Raw genomic sequence first — 15,333 nt, forward strand, 5'->3', positions numbered from 1 at the left:
TTAATGAACATGACCAATTTATGTCCATTAATTTCAGTAGGTCGACTCTTGACGATGAGCAATCTTGGGTACACACCCATCTCCGTTTGCTTTTTTTTTTTTAAATATAGATTAGCCCTTTGAAACTTTGGCAATGAATGGAAAATCGATTTTCTTCCAAGGCTGCAGAATTTGTAAGCAGAGAGACAGCGAGAAAGGTGTCAGTCTTGTTTGGCCTTTTATGTTATTATTAGAAAAGCAAAGGGCACAGTGGCGTAGCATGGGGGGTGCAGGGGGGGCCGGCCGCACCGGGCGCAACATCTGGGGGTTAGGGTTAGGGGGCGCAAATCCATGGGTTAGGGGGCGCAAATTACTTGCCTTGCCCCGGGTGCTGACAACCCACGCTACGCCACTGAAAGGGCACACCATTAGAAAGAAAAACATTTGGGCCTTTTGCCAAGGCTCTGAAGACGACAAAAACTGGAAGACAGTGTGTTTTACTGAATCCCTCAAATTGCGCCAGTAGATCAGGATAACATTAGTTGCTACGACCCAGGCTTATTAAATTAGAACATGTTCACTTGGCTCTACGTTTACCTTGTCACACTAGGAGAATTTCTACTCTTTCGCATATAAGAAATGTCAGGTTAGATAAGGAGTGTTGCACCTCCCTCTTTCCTTTCCTTCTTAAAACGAGATGGAATGAGTCATATATTTAATAGGCTGGCTGTTCAGCAGAGAGGGTTATTCTATTTTTTACCACACAGTATCTTTGCTCCCAAAAATGTGTGTGTGTGTGTGTTTAAAAAAATAGAAGGTTCAAGTGGGAAGCTATGAAAAACTTACATAAATTTTTGGGCAGAGGGGGAGTAAGGTCACTGTTGGATTGCTGGGGGAATGCTTTGCGTATGTTTGCATTCATTTGCTTTGATAATATTCTAAGTGGCTTGGTTTGATGTTACCCTTATCTGTGGGGCTTGGGGTGCTGGGCTCTGAGCCCAGAAAAGGGAGCTATCTGTAAGAACTGGGTATTGGCCACCTATGTCCTCTTCTGGGCAGGTGAAGTGATGGGAAGTCCTAGATAAAATGACATATGCTGCTTTGTGCATAGAGAACATCTGTACATCTGCTTGGGTGCAGAAAAGCCGTCTCCTTGCTGCAGTGTCCATCCTGCTTCTACAAAGGCTAGGAGAACTGGCGGGATGCTTTGCTGCAAGTCTACGCCTTCTTGAATAAAGCACTAGAACGGGCCATTCTCCTGTTGTTGGCACCCTCCTTTGGTATCCCTGCACCGAACCATCCCTACAAGCCCTCCTGCCGGCCAGTGGATCAGAACAGCCACCCAACACATTCTAACTCCATTTGAGTGTTCATGCTCTTGTATCAATGGGTATGGGAATGCACCCCCCCTGGTTTTCAAGCAATGAGTGTGACTGCTAAGGCTGGGGGATATCTGGTTTTCAACATTGCAATATACAGATACCAGCCAAACATCACAACATATAACAACATATCACAATGTCTGAAATAAGGATGGAACTATGTAAAAGCAAGGGACGCGGGTGGCGCTGTGGGTTAAACCACAGAGCCTAGGACTTGCCAATCAGAAGGTCGGCGGTTCGAATCCCCACGACGGGGTTGCTCGGTCCCTGCTCCTGCCCACCTAGCAGTTCGAAAGCACGTCAAGTGCAAGTAGATAAATAGGTACCACTCCGGTGGGAAGGTAAACGGCATTTCCATGCGCTGCTCTGGTTCGCCAGAAGTGGCTTAGTCATGCTGGCCACATGACCTGGAAGCTGTACACCATGGTCAGGGGTCCCTTTACCTTTAATACCTGAGCATACCTGACCCAAGGGCCAGTCACCACCCACCAATCCCGTGAATCAAATATCACTCCTCAGTCTGCATGAGCATCTTGCTCCTTATGTGAAGACTCTCCCTAGGCAACTTCTACCTAGCTTTGATTGCTGTTTTGGATTTAGACCGCTACCTGCTTTCAATTACCGTATTTTTCGCCCCATAGGACGCACCGGCCCATAGGACGTATCAAGTTTTTTGGGGGGGAAATAAAGGGAAAAAAATTTATTCCCCCCCCCCAGGCGCTTGTGGGGCCGGCAGCGGGGAGAAGCGCTCTTCTCCCCGCCGCCCGCCTTCAGATCAGGTCCGGGGACAGCGGGAAGACGCGCTGCGCCTCCCCACTGTCCCCGGAGCTTGCGGGGCTGGCGGCGGGGTCTCCCCGCCGTCAGCCTCCAAACCACTTCGGGAGACAGCAGGATGGCGGCGTTCCGCCTCCCTCTGTCCCCCGAGCTTGTGGGGCTGGCGCTGGGGCTCTCCTGAAGCCTGGAGAGCGAGAGGGGTCGGTGCGCACCGACCCCTCTCGCTCTCCAGGCTTCAGCGAAAGCCTGCATTCGCCCCATAGGACACACACACATTTCCCCTTCATTTTTGGAGGGGAAAAAGTGTGTCCTATAGGGCGAAAAATACGGTATGTACTCATCCCGGCCCACTTTATCATCTGCCTTGTTACTTAAGTTTTCAGACCACACCTGCCTCTGGTAGATTTCACCCCCAGAACCCCACTGCTTAGAGAAGTGGGGGAGGGGGGAACCTGTAGCTTCCAGATGTTGATAGACTCCAGCTCCCAAAGACCTCAGCCAGCATGGTCTATGGTCAGGGATAATGGGTGTTGTAGTCCAACAAGCTCCCCACCCCTGGGCCTAGAGCCTACCTTTTACCTAGACCTCAGGTCTAGAGCCAGGATTTGGAAATTATGTTCTGGGTAGGAGGGGGAGCTGTCTATCTACCCAGGTCAGCCACTCAGGTGTTATCTAAAAGAGGCAAGATGTTGTTGTTGTTTTTAACTTTGACTGTTTTAATTAACTCATGTTGTATTTTTTTGTGCTGCTGTAAACTGCCCTGGTGTCTTTTGTCAAAGGACAGGCTATTAATTAACTTGCTTTCATTAATTAACTAACAGTAAATAATGCAGTAATGGAGTGTAAAGAGCAGCAGACATTCACACATTTCGTGAGCTTGCATCAGTCTGCAGACAAAATAAATTGAGATTGCTTCAAATTTGTCTGCGTTTTCCACCCAGCACAATGCTGACTCAGAAGTAAGCCCTATTGCATTCAACCAAGTTTACTCCCAAGCACATGGAGATAGGGATAAAGGTTGTGATATTATTTTTCTTCTTAAAAGAGGATTCTGTTTCAGCACTGACAGCAATGTGAATGGGTTGTTATTCGAGAAAAGCATTAATTATTTTGGATTTGTCAAAGCATCTTCTAGTGTTTGAAACAGTGCAGTCGCAGGAAGTTCATAAATAAGTATCTCCCCCCTTATTTACATCGTTGCCACCATCTGCCTCCAAGGATGCCTTCAAGAAAATTGTTTCTCGTTGCAATAGTATCAGACAGACAAACAGAACACCTGCTTCAAATGCAGGAGCTTGCAGTAATTTTCCAGACAGCTTAGTGTATTGAAATTCAATGCTACCCCTCCCAGTGAAAAATAGTGTTAAAGGTTTTTTTAAAAATCCACAAAGCAATTTATGTAATATCCTTCGTGATACCCAATACAATTTTCTCTTTTATTCTCACTCCTACATCAGATGCCAGACTCCATGTTAAATTCCCACAACCCTAGTTAAGCGCAGAGAGGTGTTTTTATTTAAATAAAGGTGACAACAATTAAGCAAGAACAGTCCTATTGAATTCACTTAGGTGATTTAATATATGTTGGATTTAATACAATCTAGTGAAGTATCCTAAGAAAAACATTAATTGCTTAGTAGAAAGGCAGAATAAATTTGGCTGTTTAAAAAACCCCCAGAATGTTCTGCTTTGAACAGCTATATTCTGTCGAACAGAGTCCTATGTGCAAATTATTCAAGTGGGCTTCTATTCAAATTCAAATTCTACTAATCACAGGAAGCAGGAAGGCACCAATCTCCTAATCCCCCGTTAAAGAAAATGGGACTCAGTTTTATGATTGTGCCATTCAATTCAAAAAGTGTTAGATGGTTTATCATATGAGTCTTAGTCCATTAATCCCTCAATCAGTAGTCTGATCCTATAAATGTTTGTTTATAAAGAAGTCCCGCTGTATCCAATTACTCTCTAGGAAGTGTGAGCATGTGTGCGTATTCACAATTTGCTGTATTTGTATCATTTGTATTATTAAAAGGCCTAACGTGAGTCTCTAACCGGAAGTGGCAGAAATGGCTTTGTCAAAAAAAGAATACTGTATTCAGGTAAACCTTTTTTTAACAAATAGCATCCACAATACGGGGTGGTGGTGGTGGTGGTGGTGGAATACTGTTCCCAATAGGTGGAGGTGATCAAACGATGCAGAAAACAGAATGGACAATATGCAAACATCTTGGACAGTTGCTGCAACTGCAGGACAGGAAGTGCATATGTGAGGACTCATTCCATTTACATTCCTTAAGCTTCATTCCAGTTTCCTCAGAAAACCTAGCAGCTGCAGTAACAGCTGGGTAATCTTAGCAGGTGCGTGATACAGACACCAAGGCCTATAAATTCTCTGTGCAAATGAAGAAATAAAAACCTCCTAGAGGTTGCCATATTTCAAAAAATGAAAATCTGGACACAAAAGTTTTTGAGGAGTTTTTGAGCTATTTTAAGGGAGGGAAATTAGCACTTTTTAAAGGGAAAAAGAAACACTTCCGACATATGTTGCCCCGAACGTTTTCACTGATTTTCAGAAATTCCAGCAATGTCTGGTTGCAGACATATGGCAGCGCTACAGCCTCTGAAGTTAGGATATTAGGAAGCACAATGTGCCATGGAAGGACCATGCGCCTCGCAAGCAGAAGATGTCTCGGAACTCCAGGTCGGGCTGGGAGACACCCAACCAGAAACTTCCCTATGATCCTTGGATGAAAGGTGGTACAGTGGTACCTCAGGTTAAGTACTTAATTCGTTCTGGAGGTCTGTTCTTAACCTGAAACTGTTCTTAACCTGAAGCACCACTTTAGCTAATGGGGCCTCCCACTGCCGCCGCACCGCCAGAGCACGATTTCTGTTCTCATCCTGAAGCAAAGTTCTTAACCTGAAGCACTATTTCTGGGTTAGCGGAGTCTGTAACCTGAAGTGTATGTAACCTGAGGTACCACTGTATAGAAATCTAATAAATAATAATTGCAGCTGCCAGTCGGTTTATATAAACAATACTGAAGCTAGATGGACTAGTGGCCTGTCACAATGTAAATAATCTTCCTGTGTTTCTCTGCCTTCGCAACCATGTTTTCACAGAAGCACAGACTTGTAGAGTTGAGGGTCATCTAGTTCAACTCCCTACAATGCAGGAATCTTTCACCCAACACGGGGTTCAAACCCATGACTCTGAGATTAAGAGTCTCATGCTCTACCGACTGAGCTACGGATTATGTCAACAGACTCATTGTAACATTGGGAATGGTGACAACCAAGTGGATGGAGAAATCTGCAATAAACAGAAGAATGTCTAGGCATTCAAGACTAGTTAATTTTTCTCATTAAAAAAACAACCACCTGTATTTGAATAACACTTACTGATAAGACATTTTAAACCGAGGACTTTGTAGCTAAGTTTCTAAGTCCAAAACAGAATTTTAATTGTGAGACCGCAATGTTGCAATCACAATCAAGGGAAAAAATTGAAAGATGAGCCTTACCAAAGGGCATGAAGATGGCAGTGATGGTGGACCTCCGGAAGATGATGAAAAAGAGGCAGGAGGTGGTGGTGGTGGTGGTGGACATCCAGAAGACGGTGATGGAAGGGGAGGTGGAGGCGGGGCAGGTGGTGGACCTCCAGAACAAGAAGGTAGAGGAGGAGGAGGAGGAGGAGGAGGAGGAGGTGGAGCTGCAGAGAAAGATGGCGGAAGAGGAGGAGCTGGTGGTGGGGCTCCTCCAGAAAGAGATGGTGGAAGAGGAGGAGCAGGTGGTGGCAGTGGAACAGGCATCTGTCAAGTTTCTATTTTCAGTCAGTCCGCTCTCAAAGATCACAGACAAAATGATCTAGGGAAAGAAAAAAGAAAACTGAATTTACATCCTACATCCACCAGAAGCCTCCAGGTTGGTCATTCATAAAGCCAAAGACTTTTAATAAAACCTTAGTTCTGGGTGGAATCCATAGGTCCCTCACTCCTTTCCCACGCACATGAATAACAGAAGTCTAAGCAGGGGCACCCACACCGCAGGGCCCTCTCGCAAGGCCTCCCACAGCATTTCCAAGGCATCAGAGATGCTTTCTGAGGTCTTCTAAGACCTCAGAACCTGACTTCCAGTACCACACTGGGCACCCATAACCTGGGGCCCAAATTGGCTCCCCTGAGTCTAAGTTGCCGATCAAGATGAAGGTAATATTATTATTACAGTGGAACCTCAGCTTCCAAACACCCTTGGGAGCCAAACATTCTGGCTCCCGATCGAAAATTGGAAGTGATTGTTCCAGTTTTCGAACATTCTTTGGGAGCCGAACATCCGGCGTGGCTCTTGTGGCATCCGATTGGCTGCAGGAAGCTCCTGCAGCCAATCAGAAGCCACGCCTTGGTTTTGGGAGTCAAACGGACTTCCAGAACGGATTAAGTTTGGGAACCAAGGTTCTACTGTATTAGCTTGAGCATGGAACATGCCCGTGTTGGGACACAACTAAATTTCCATTGACATCTAATTTTCTATGTGAAGACTTTTAAACTTTTTTAAAGAAAGTGCATTCAGATATGATCCCTCATGTGACAATCTGACCTGATACAGTCCACACACACATAATTCACTTCAATGAGAATTAGGCACTATTTATTCCCTCTTGCCTCAGACTCTTATTCCTCACTAGGTTGCCCATGGGCCCTATCAAGCCGACTGAGACTTCCCCACTTCCGTTCTTCTACCTTCACCATTCTCACGCTCCATAATTTCTTACTCTTGGCAGGCGATGACGTTCCAGCTTCTCTACAATAGTGAATAACTCTCAGCCCGCGTCAACCTTTCTAGCACTTGTACTTTTATTTTATTCTGCCCACTGCCTGACTCAAACACTCTTCCCCTGGAACAATATGCCTCAAGTTTCTGAGCGCACCACTGTTTGCAATGATTGCACTCATTCGGCGGCGACCTTCGCCTTAAATGCCAGCTTTGCAAATGGAACCTCGTCCATGAATGTTAAAGCTGCACTTGTCGATCCATCTTGCTATTATTCCTTACAGCAGAGTGTGCCCTTGAAAGGAAAGCTGAGAAATAAGTATAGCGTTTACGCAGTGCTCTGCTAACAACCACTTTCCTCCCAGATGGAATTTTCCTTTATGTGTGAGGCAAGGAACCTAGGTGGTTGGAGTCTAACTTCCATCAGCACAGCCAATGGTCAAGGATAATGGGAGCTGTGCTGCAGCAACATCCCCTCCCTGCTTTGAACAAAGGCTCTTTCCCCAGTTGTCAGCTCAAACTGGGAGCAGGCACTGTGTGGACTATGGGAATCCCAACCAGGCACTTTTTGTCTGGCATACAAACAGGGCTGGCCTGTTGCAGATATTAATATTGCACAGTTTAAAGCGACTGGAAGCATAAGAACTGACTCCTTTTGGAATAAATCATTGCCCAGGCCCAGAAAAATACTATTCAAACTTTTAGGGCAGAACTTTCTTCATTAAAACATCAAATGTACTTTTAAAAAATACCCATATAATGTTTTGTGTGCTGTCCAGGACAGGCTCAGCGTCTTAGAAAATATGAAGTAATCCCAAAATCAAAATGGTGTCTCTCCCTGCCCCCCATCCCAGCCTGCCCAAGGCTAAGCAGCTCTTTTGGGAGAGCTATTATCACATGCTTTTGTTCTCTGCTGTGTTTGGAGAAAGACTAACAGCCGCCACCTTTCAAGATGGCAAATTTGCAATCTAATACTTGCCGATCAGAAGGTCAGCAGTTCAAATCCCTGCAACAGGGTGAGCTCCCGTTGCTCGGTCCCTGCTCCTGCCAACCTAACAGTTCGAAAGCATGTCAAAGTGCAAGTAGATAACTAGGTTATCACTCCAGTGAGAAGGTAAACGGCGTTTCCGTGCGCTGCTCTGGTTCGCCAGAAGCAGCTTGGTCATGCTGGCCACATGACCCGGAAGCTGTATGCCGGCTCCCTCGGCCAATAAAGGCAGATGAGCACCGCAACCCCAGAGTCGGTCACGACTGGATCAAACGGTCAGGGGTCCCTTTACCTTTACCTTCACTCTCAGCACAGAGTAGAGAAACAAACAACGGGGAATCCTTAGAAACTTATTGTTTGGGAGGAAACAATGTTAGCAATAGAATTTCCCCATTTTAAACCATTATTAATGCATATACATTTTCCATTTCTGTGTGAATTAAACCCATTACACTTAACGTGACCACCTTATTAGGCAGAATGAATGCCCCAGGAGGCAGATGCTGGTGTGTGTGGATGAGCCAATAGCAAAAGCCTCTCAGCTTTCCCTCCTCAGCTGTTCCTCTCTGTTGAACAAGAGCACTGCCTGAGTCACCTGAGTCACCTAAGCTAGTCTTGGCTGCAGCAGAGGACACCTCCCCTCACCAATGTTGCCGTAAGATTCATCTGGCAGTACAGTCAGCTTCTGACATTTTTGTCTCAGGCAGCAACCTGTTTGAGGCTGACCTTGCATCAGTCAGAATAATAACGTTTCTAACGCTGCATTCATGGAGAGCAGCTCAAAGAGGAAACATGAATAACAATGCCATGTATGCAGCCTATGCTTTGCTTGGTTGCCCTCCAGAATTCCCATGCCCTCCCACAGCACAGAATGCAATTATTAAATCCAATTAAGTAACTTGGAAGAACAGACGCCAATAAGGTTTTTTGTCGTGAAAAATAAAAGCTTCAGCTTAAGACTGGTACCATGGTGATATGAGAAATTATCTAAAAACCAATTTAAATTTCTAGCTCTTCACCTCCATAGAGATTCCTACTTATTCCACATTTATAGAGGTTTCTACTTATTCCACAAGGACCAACTCTCCCCATGCGAACTGACCTGGAACCATCATCTGAAGCCCTTCTTTGTGTGCCCCGAGAGGCCTGGAAGACGGGAAGATGAGAAGAGGCCATTTCTGTGGTGGCTCCCTGTTTGTGGAATGCTTTCCCCAGAGAAGCTCACCTGGTGCCTTCATTACATGCCTTTAGGCCCCAGGTGAAAATTAAACGTGTTTGTGAAAGGGGAGCTATTCGTTTGTTGATTTATTATGCGTTTTGTGTTCTCATTTTGCACTTTTACGCTGTGAACTGCCCCTGTGATCTTCGGATGAAGGGTAGTACACAAATTTAACAAATACAGTCATACCTCGGGCTAAAGACACTTCAGGTTGAGCGTTTTCAGGTTGCGTCCTGCGGCGACCCGGAAGTAACGGAACGGGTTACTTCCGGGTTTCGCCGCTCGCGCATGCGCAGATACTCAAAATGACGTCGCGTGCATGCACAGAAGCAGCGAATCGTGATCCACAGGCGTGGGTTATGTTCTGTTCAGGTTGCAAACGGGGCTCCGGAACGGATCCCATTCACAACCAAAGGTACCACTGTAGTAAAAATAAATGATTGACCTCTTGGCCAAAGAATCACAGCTGATCTTCCTGAGAAACCCCAGGAGTCTCTGGAACATAGTATGACTCTACAGTTCAACCATTTCCTAATGGCCTACAGCACCACAAACCTGCATCTTTGTCTGAATAATGTTCTCAAGAGTGTTTATAATAACAGCTTATCTGCTTCCATCAAATTCCCTTTCATGCATGGAAATGTCACGAGCGATTCCACCCGTAGCCACAGCTTGTTTTCCTCCCTCAAGACATTGCGAGGGCATGTTCACCCCTTTGTCCTTGGCTCTGTGAGTCACAGGAACCAGCAGCAGCTGTAGGTTCCCTAGTGATATTTAGTCTTGTACAATTTGATCCTCAAGACCTCGCTCACAATGTTCCCCCATCTCGCCGTTTCCACGGTTTCCACTTCTGCCCTATTTGCATCACGGCAATCTCACATTGGTGCACCAGATCCACCTTTCCAATGAGGTACATTTTTGCAAAGCTTTCCTTGTAACTGAGCAAGCAACCCCCCCCCCCCCGGACATTGAATTTTCATTTTGAGTTTTGCACAAACGAGCTTATTGGCCAATATCCATTTTCTAGGATCTTCAGGGCAACATACCTGTTACTAGTGCACCAACCCCCCCCCCCCTTGAACAATATCAGGATATGGAACTCAGGAATGTTATTTTAAAATCAGGTATTTTAAGAATGTAGCCTTAGGAAAAAGAAAGCAAGAGGCACTGTTGTTTTTCCAAGTCAATACTGTAAATTAAAATGCAATACAATTCACCCAGGCAGTTCTTGTTTGACTTTTTTTAAAGAAAAAAATCTTTGTTAGTTTCTTCCATCTGTACATATCATCTACCTGAAGCTTGAAGTGGGCAGGCTGAAGGTCACAGAGGCGTGATCCCAAATATAAGACAAGTTCATCTTGATAGCAGCTAGATCTCCTATTGCCTAGACTACAATAGTCATTAGAAATCTGATTTATACCAAGTCGGACTACTTGCTCATTTAACCCACTATTTCCTGCTCCAGGGGTACACTATGCGCTGCCTTCTGGGTGCTGTTGGACTACAACTCCCATCAGTCTCGGCGAGCATTGACAATTGTCAGGAATGATGGGAGCTGCAGTTCAAAAACATCTGGAGGGCTCCATGCTGTCCGTGGCCTACTCAGACGGACAGCAGCTCTCCAAAAACTCAAGCAGGTCTCCTATGACCTGCTTCCCACTCCTTCCATTGGCAATGCCTAATATCTTCTGTATGCAAAGCATCCTCTCTATTCCCGAGCTGCAGTCCCACCCCAGGTTTATAGGGTTATAGAGTAATCAGAGTGAGAAGGGACCACGACATCATCTAGCCCAGCCCCTGCAATGCAGGAATCTTTTGCCCAATGTGGGGCTCGAACCTACAACCCCTGAGGATCCAGCGCCTCTATAATCAGAAGCTTCCTGGGAATCACTTGTCACCCCACAAGCTTGTTCCCTCATTTGTGTGACATCCCTTGAGTTATTTGGAGATGGCTACCATATCTCCTCTCAGGGTGGATCTACACACAGGGGGGAAAACGCTGTAAGTCAGAAATTAAATTGTTATAACAAAAGAAAAAAACACTATGTAAAAATTGCATTGATTTTCTTTTGCTAGACGAAAGGGTTTTCCGTTTTGGAGGCGCTTCGCAAGACGAATTTCCCTATGGGCTTGCTTCGCAAGACGACAGCCCATAGGGAAATATCCGGGACAGCGGGGAAGCGCAGTGCGTCTTCCCCACTGTCCTCGGACCTCCTCCGAAGCCGGGCAGTGGGGCGGGAACGCCTCCTCCCGCCGCCCCTGGGCTATGGAACGATGCTCCGAAGCCGGGCGGCGGGGAGGGAACACCCGCCGCCCGGCTTCGGAACGGTGCTCCGAAGCCGGGCAGCGGGGAGGGAACACCTTCTGAAGGCGGGCGGGGGGCGAAAGTCTTTGCTCCCCCCTGCCTGCCTGTCCCAGAGGGCTTTTGAAGGCAGGAGGGGGGAGCAAAGACTTTCACCCCCCGCCCGCCTTCAGAAGAGGTCCAGGACCTCTTCTGAAGGCTGGCGGGGGGCAAAAGTCTTTGTCCTCCCTGCCTGCCTTCCCAGGGGCTTTTAAATCGCCCCGCCAGCATTTTAAGATCGCCCGGACAGCGGGGTTTTTTAAAATGCTGGGGGTGGGAAGAAAAGCCCTTGTCCCCCCCCCCAGCCTTCAGAAGAGGTTAATTGATTTTCAATGCATTCCTATGGGAAACCGTGCATCGCAAGACGAAAAACTCGCAAGACGAAGAGACTTGCGGAACGAATTAATTTCGTCTTGTGAGGCACCACTGTAGCTTTCTCTGAGATTCTGGCAGAGATGGAGGCCAGCGCAGGTGAGTTTTTGCGTGAACTGAAAGTGAAACCTGACTTTTGACATTTAGCATCAAAAAGGGTCAGCAGTAGCAGCTTTTAAACTGACCCCTGGGGAAACACTAGCAAGGAACATCCAATTTGGGATCATTTCAGTGGTGCTTTGTTTCCGAACATCTAATCATTCTGGTCTTTTATCATCTCTCAAAAGGTAGGTCTTTATCTCCAGGTGAGCATCTGAGACATGCTGTGCTCAAATACCGCGTTTGTCTAACTATCACCATATCACTACCATCACAGAAAAGTGACCCAGTTTTATGTTCTTTTTATATTTTTACCTTTGATTTTTTATTTACTATGTATATTGCTTTGAGAAGATTTTCTTCTTCTTGATTTAGCAGCAGATATAAAGAAAAGCAAATTACCCAACCCAGAATAGTGAGTTGTGTTTTGCGTAGTGAAGCCCGACATCTTGAGTTAGGTGGGAGGAAGTGAGGAAATTTAAGTGTTTGCATTTATTTTGGACGTTAAACTAGTCTGTTATGCTGGTCATTATGTAAGTAGACTCATCAATGCCCATCCACACTTCTACTTAACTTGGATTATGCAGCTTTTAATGCCTCCTGGTCTATGCTACATTCACTGAAAGCAGCTGCTTTTACTTTCTCCCCTATAAATCCAGATTTTCCTCTACCTACAGTGGTACCTCGGGTTAAGAACTTAATTCATTCTGGAGGTCCGTTCTTAACCTGAAACTGTTCTTAACCTGAGGTACCACTTTAGCTAATGGGGCCTCCTGCTACCAGCACGCTGCCGCTGTGCAATTTCTATTCTCATCCTGAAGCAAAGTTCTTAACCCGAGGTACTATTTCTGGGTTAGCGGAGTCTGTAACCTGAAGTGTCTGTAACCTGAGGTGCCACTGTACAGTGGATGCTCGGGTTGCGAACGTGATCCGTGCTGAAAGCACGTCCGCAACCTGCAGCGCCCGCAACCCGCAGCACCGCATCTGCGCACATGTGGGTTGAGATTCAGCGCTTCTGTGCATGTGCAAGCGCCAGAACCCGGAAGTAACCTGTTCCAATACTTCCAGGTTTGGCGTGGTGCGCAACCCAAAATCGTGCAACCTATAGCATCTGTAAGCCGAGGTATGCCTGTACAGTGGTACCTCGGGTTAAGTACTTAATTCGTTCTGGAGGTCTGTTCTTAACCTGAAACTGTTCTTAACCTGAAGCACCACTTTAGCTAATGGAGCCTCCTACTGCCGCCATGCCACCAGAGCACGATTTCTGTTCTCATCCTGAAGCAAAGTTCTTAACCTGAGGTAATATTTCTGGGTTAGCAGAGTCTGTAACCTGAAGCGTATGTAACCTGAAGCGTATGTAACCTGAGGTACCACTGTAGTTGGTTTTAAAACCAATGCACGCTTATGCCTTTCTCATTTTTTTCCACTGTAGACAGTTAATCCACGAGGACTGGGGTTGGGCATTGCTGGAAAGAATGAATAATGGAAAACCCGGGAGCAGAACAAGAAACACCACATACCAGAGCGCAAGGAGCTCAGGTACGGACCTCAAGGTGACAAACCGAATACAGAAACTCTGGGCTTTGCAGGCAAGTGTGGATGGGCTCTCAAGATTTGCACCAATCTCCTGTTGAAGGTACCCACTTCATGTGACCCCACAATGCTACCTCCAACAGAAACATTTTTGCCCATGCACTTTCATACCAACCCAGGAGATCCAGCGACTGCACTCTGGTGCCAAACAGTCTCCCTGAGCAAATTTAGCACAAAGGCATACATTAAAGCCGATCCTTGGCAGAGTCCCTTGACCATCATCAATCATTTCCTACAAAGGATTAAGATAAACATGCAAACAATATTTCCTCCCTTGCAAATATGCATAGGACTATGGTCTTAAATTCATTGCCTGAATCAACATGATGACAGATTAGAAAAAAAAGAATGCAAACAATAAAGGTATGTTCACTGAGGGTGAAATTCCACTTCTTGAAACTGAGTTAAATCAAACATAGTAATGCATTTAATGTTTTTTGGTTCTAAATTTTCTGTGATGTTATTTTTAAACAGAAACATAGATTTTACCCATTGTTGAAAAGCAAGATTGAATGAGGGAAGAGAGAGAGAGAGACCCAAGAGTATAATAATAATAATAATAATAATAATAATAATAATAATAATAATAATAATAATAATTTATTTATACCCCGCCCATCTGTATTGCAATAAGTTTGGGTTGGATTAACTGCGTTTTTGATTCATAGAATCGTTGAGTTGGAAGGGACCCAAGATTCATCTAGTGCAACCCCTTGCAATGCGGGAATTCCTCTCCCAGCCTGTGATTTTATAGCTAAAAGATGGGATTTCTGCAACAAAAAAGAAAGGAAGAGGCAAAATAATAAAAAACCAGGTCTGCTAAATAACTGCTTTGTAATGTGAGCTAGGGCAAGGAGCCATCACAAATGATCTATCTGGGGTTGATAGGGCTGGTGGTTCAAAACACGTGGAGGGCAGCAGAGTGGGGAAAGATGTCTTAAAATACAAAATCCTGTGTCAAATGCATGTCAGATACCACTTCCTAGGTCCCTGTCTGAAACCCTGGAAAGCTGCTGCCAGTCTGTGTAAGCAATACTGAACTAGACTAACCAATGATCTTACTCGGTGTAAGGCAGCTTCCTAGGCTCAGTTTTGCCACTGGTAAGGTGAGGGCAAGTAAAATCAATGCAGCAGAAGGCTTTCAGGCTGGCCCAACTATTATCTTTCTCCACACACTTAATTGGCAATATACGAAACAGGAAGTTGAGGGCAGACTAGCCTTCTCCAAGCTGGTGCCCCCCCCCCAGATGTTTTAGACCACAACTCTCCCATCATGCAATAGCGAACATGCTGGGTGGGGCTAGTGGGAGCCATTGTCCAAAATATGAGGGCACCAGGTTGGGTAAGGCTGGGCTAGACAGACCTTTGTTCTCATCCATTGGGAGCTACAGTGGTACCTCAGGTTACATCCGCTTCAGGTTACAGACTCCGCTAACCCAGAAATAGTGCTTTAGGTTAAGAACTTTGCTTCAGGATAAGAACAGAAATTGTGCTCCAGCAGCACGGCGGCAGTGGTAGGGCCCCATTAGCAAAAGTGGTGCTTCAGGTTAAGAACAGTTTCAGGTTAAGAACGGACCTCCAGAATGAATTAAGTACTTAACCTGAGTTACCACTGTATAGTATATTATATTCCATCCTTCCTCCCAAAGGAACCCACAGCTGCAAACATACACATGGGGGGGGGAAACCCCTGAAAACAATTCTAATACAGAAGCAGACTGGGAAAGATCTCTACTTCCCCAGGGCAGTCAAGGCCACCTATAGGCTTCCAAGTGGTTAGGAGACCTTGGGCAGTGCAACTAGGATGCCTGAAAAG

General features: G+C 45.7%; 1 protein-coding gene and 1 long non-coding RNA gene across 4 annotated transcripts in view; both read right to left on the reverse strand.

Moving 5' to 3' along the window:
• The window catches only part of LOC308570341, a 153,039-nt gene extending 140,253 nt beyond the window's left edge, over positions 1-12,786 (reverse strand). The window contains exon 1 of the long non-coding RNA XR_014001143.1: positions 12,705-12,786. This is a non-coding gene — a long non-coding RNA (uncharacterized lncRNA). The remainder of the gene's footprint in view (positions 1-12,704) is intronic.
• The window catches only part of WIPF3 (WAS/WASL interacting protein family member 3), a 31,824-nt gene that overhangs the window by 11,698 nt on the left and 4,793 nt on the right, over positions 1-15,333 (reverse strand). For all 3 annotated transcript variants that reach the window (XM_081164690.1, XM_081164692.1, XM_081164691.1), the window contains exon 2: positions 5,660-6,002. In XM_081164690.1, coding sequence (XP_081020816.1) covers positions 5,660-5,947 — 288 coding nt within the window. In that variant the 5' untranslated portion in view covers positions 5,948-6,002. The remainder of the gene's footprint in view (positions 1-5,659; positions 6,003-15,333) is intronic.

This window comes from Podarcis bocagei (assembly GCF_964188305.1).
Source record: "Podarcis bocagei genome assembly, chromosome: 12".
NCBI lineage: Eukaryota > Metazoa > Chordata > Lepidosauria > Squamata > Lacertidae > Podarcis > Podarcis bocagei.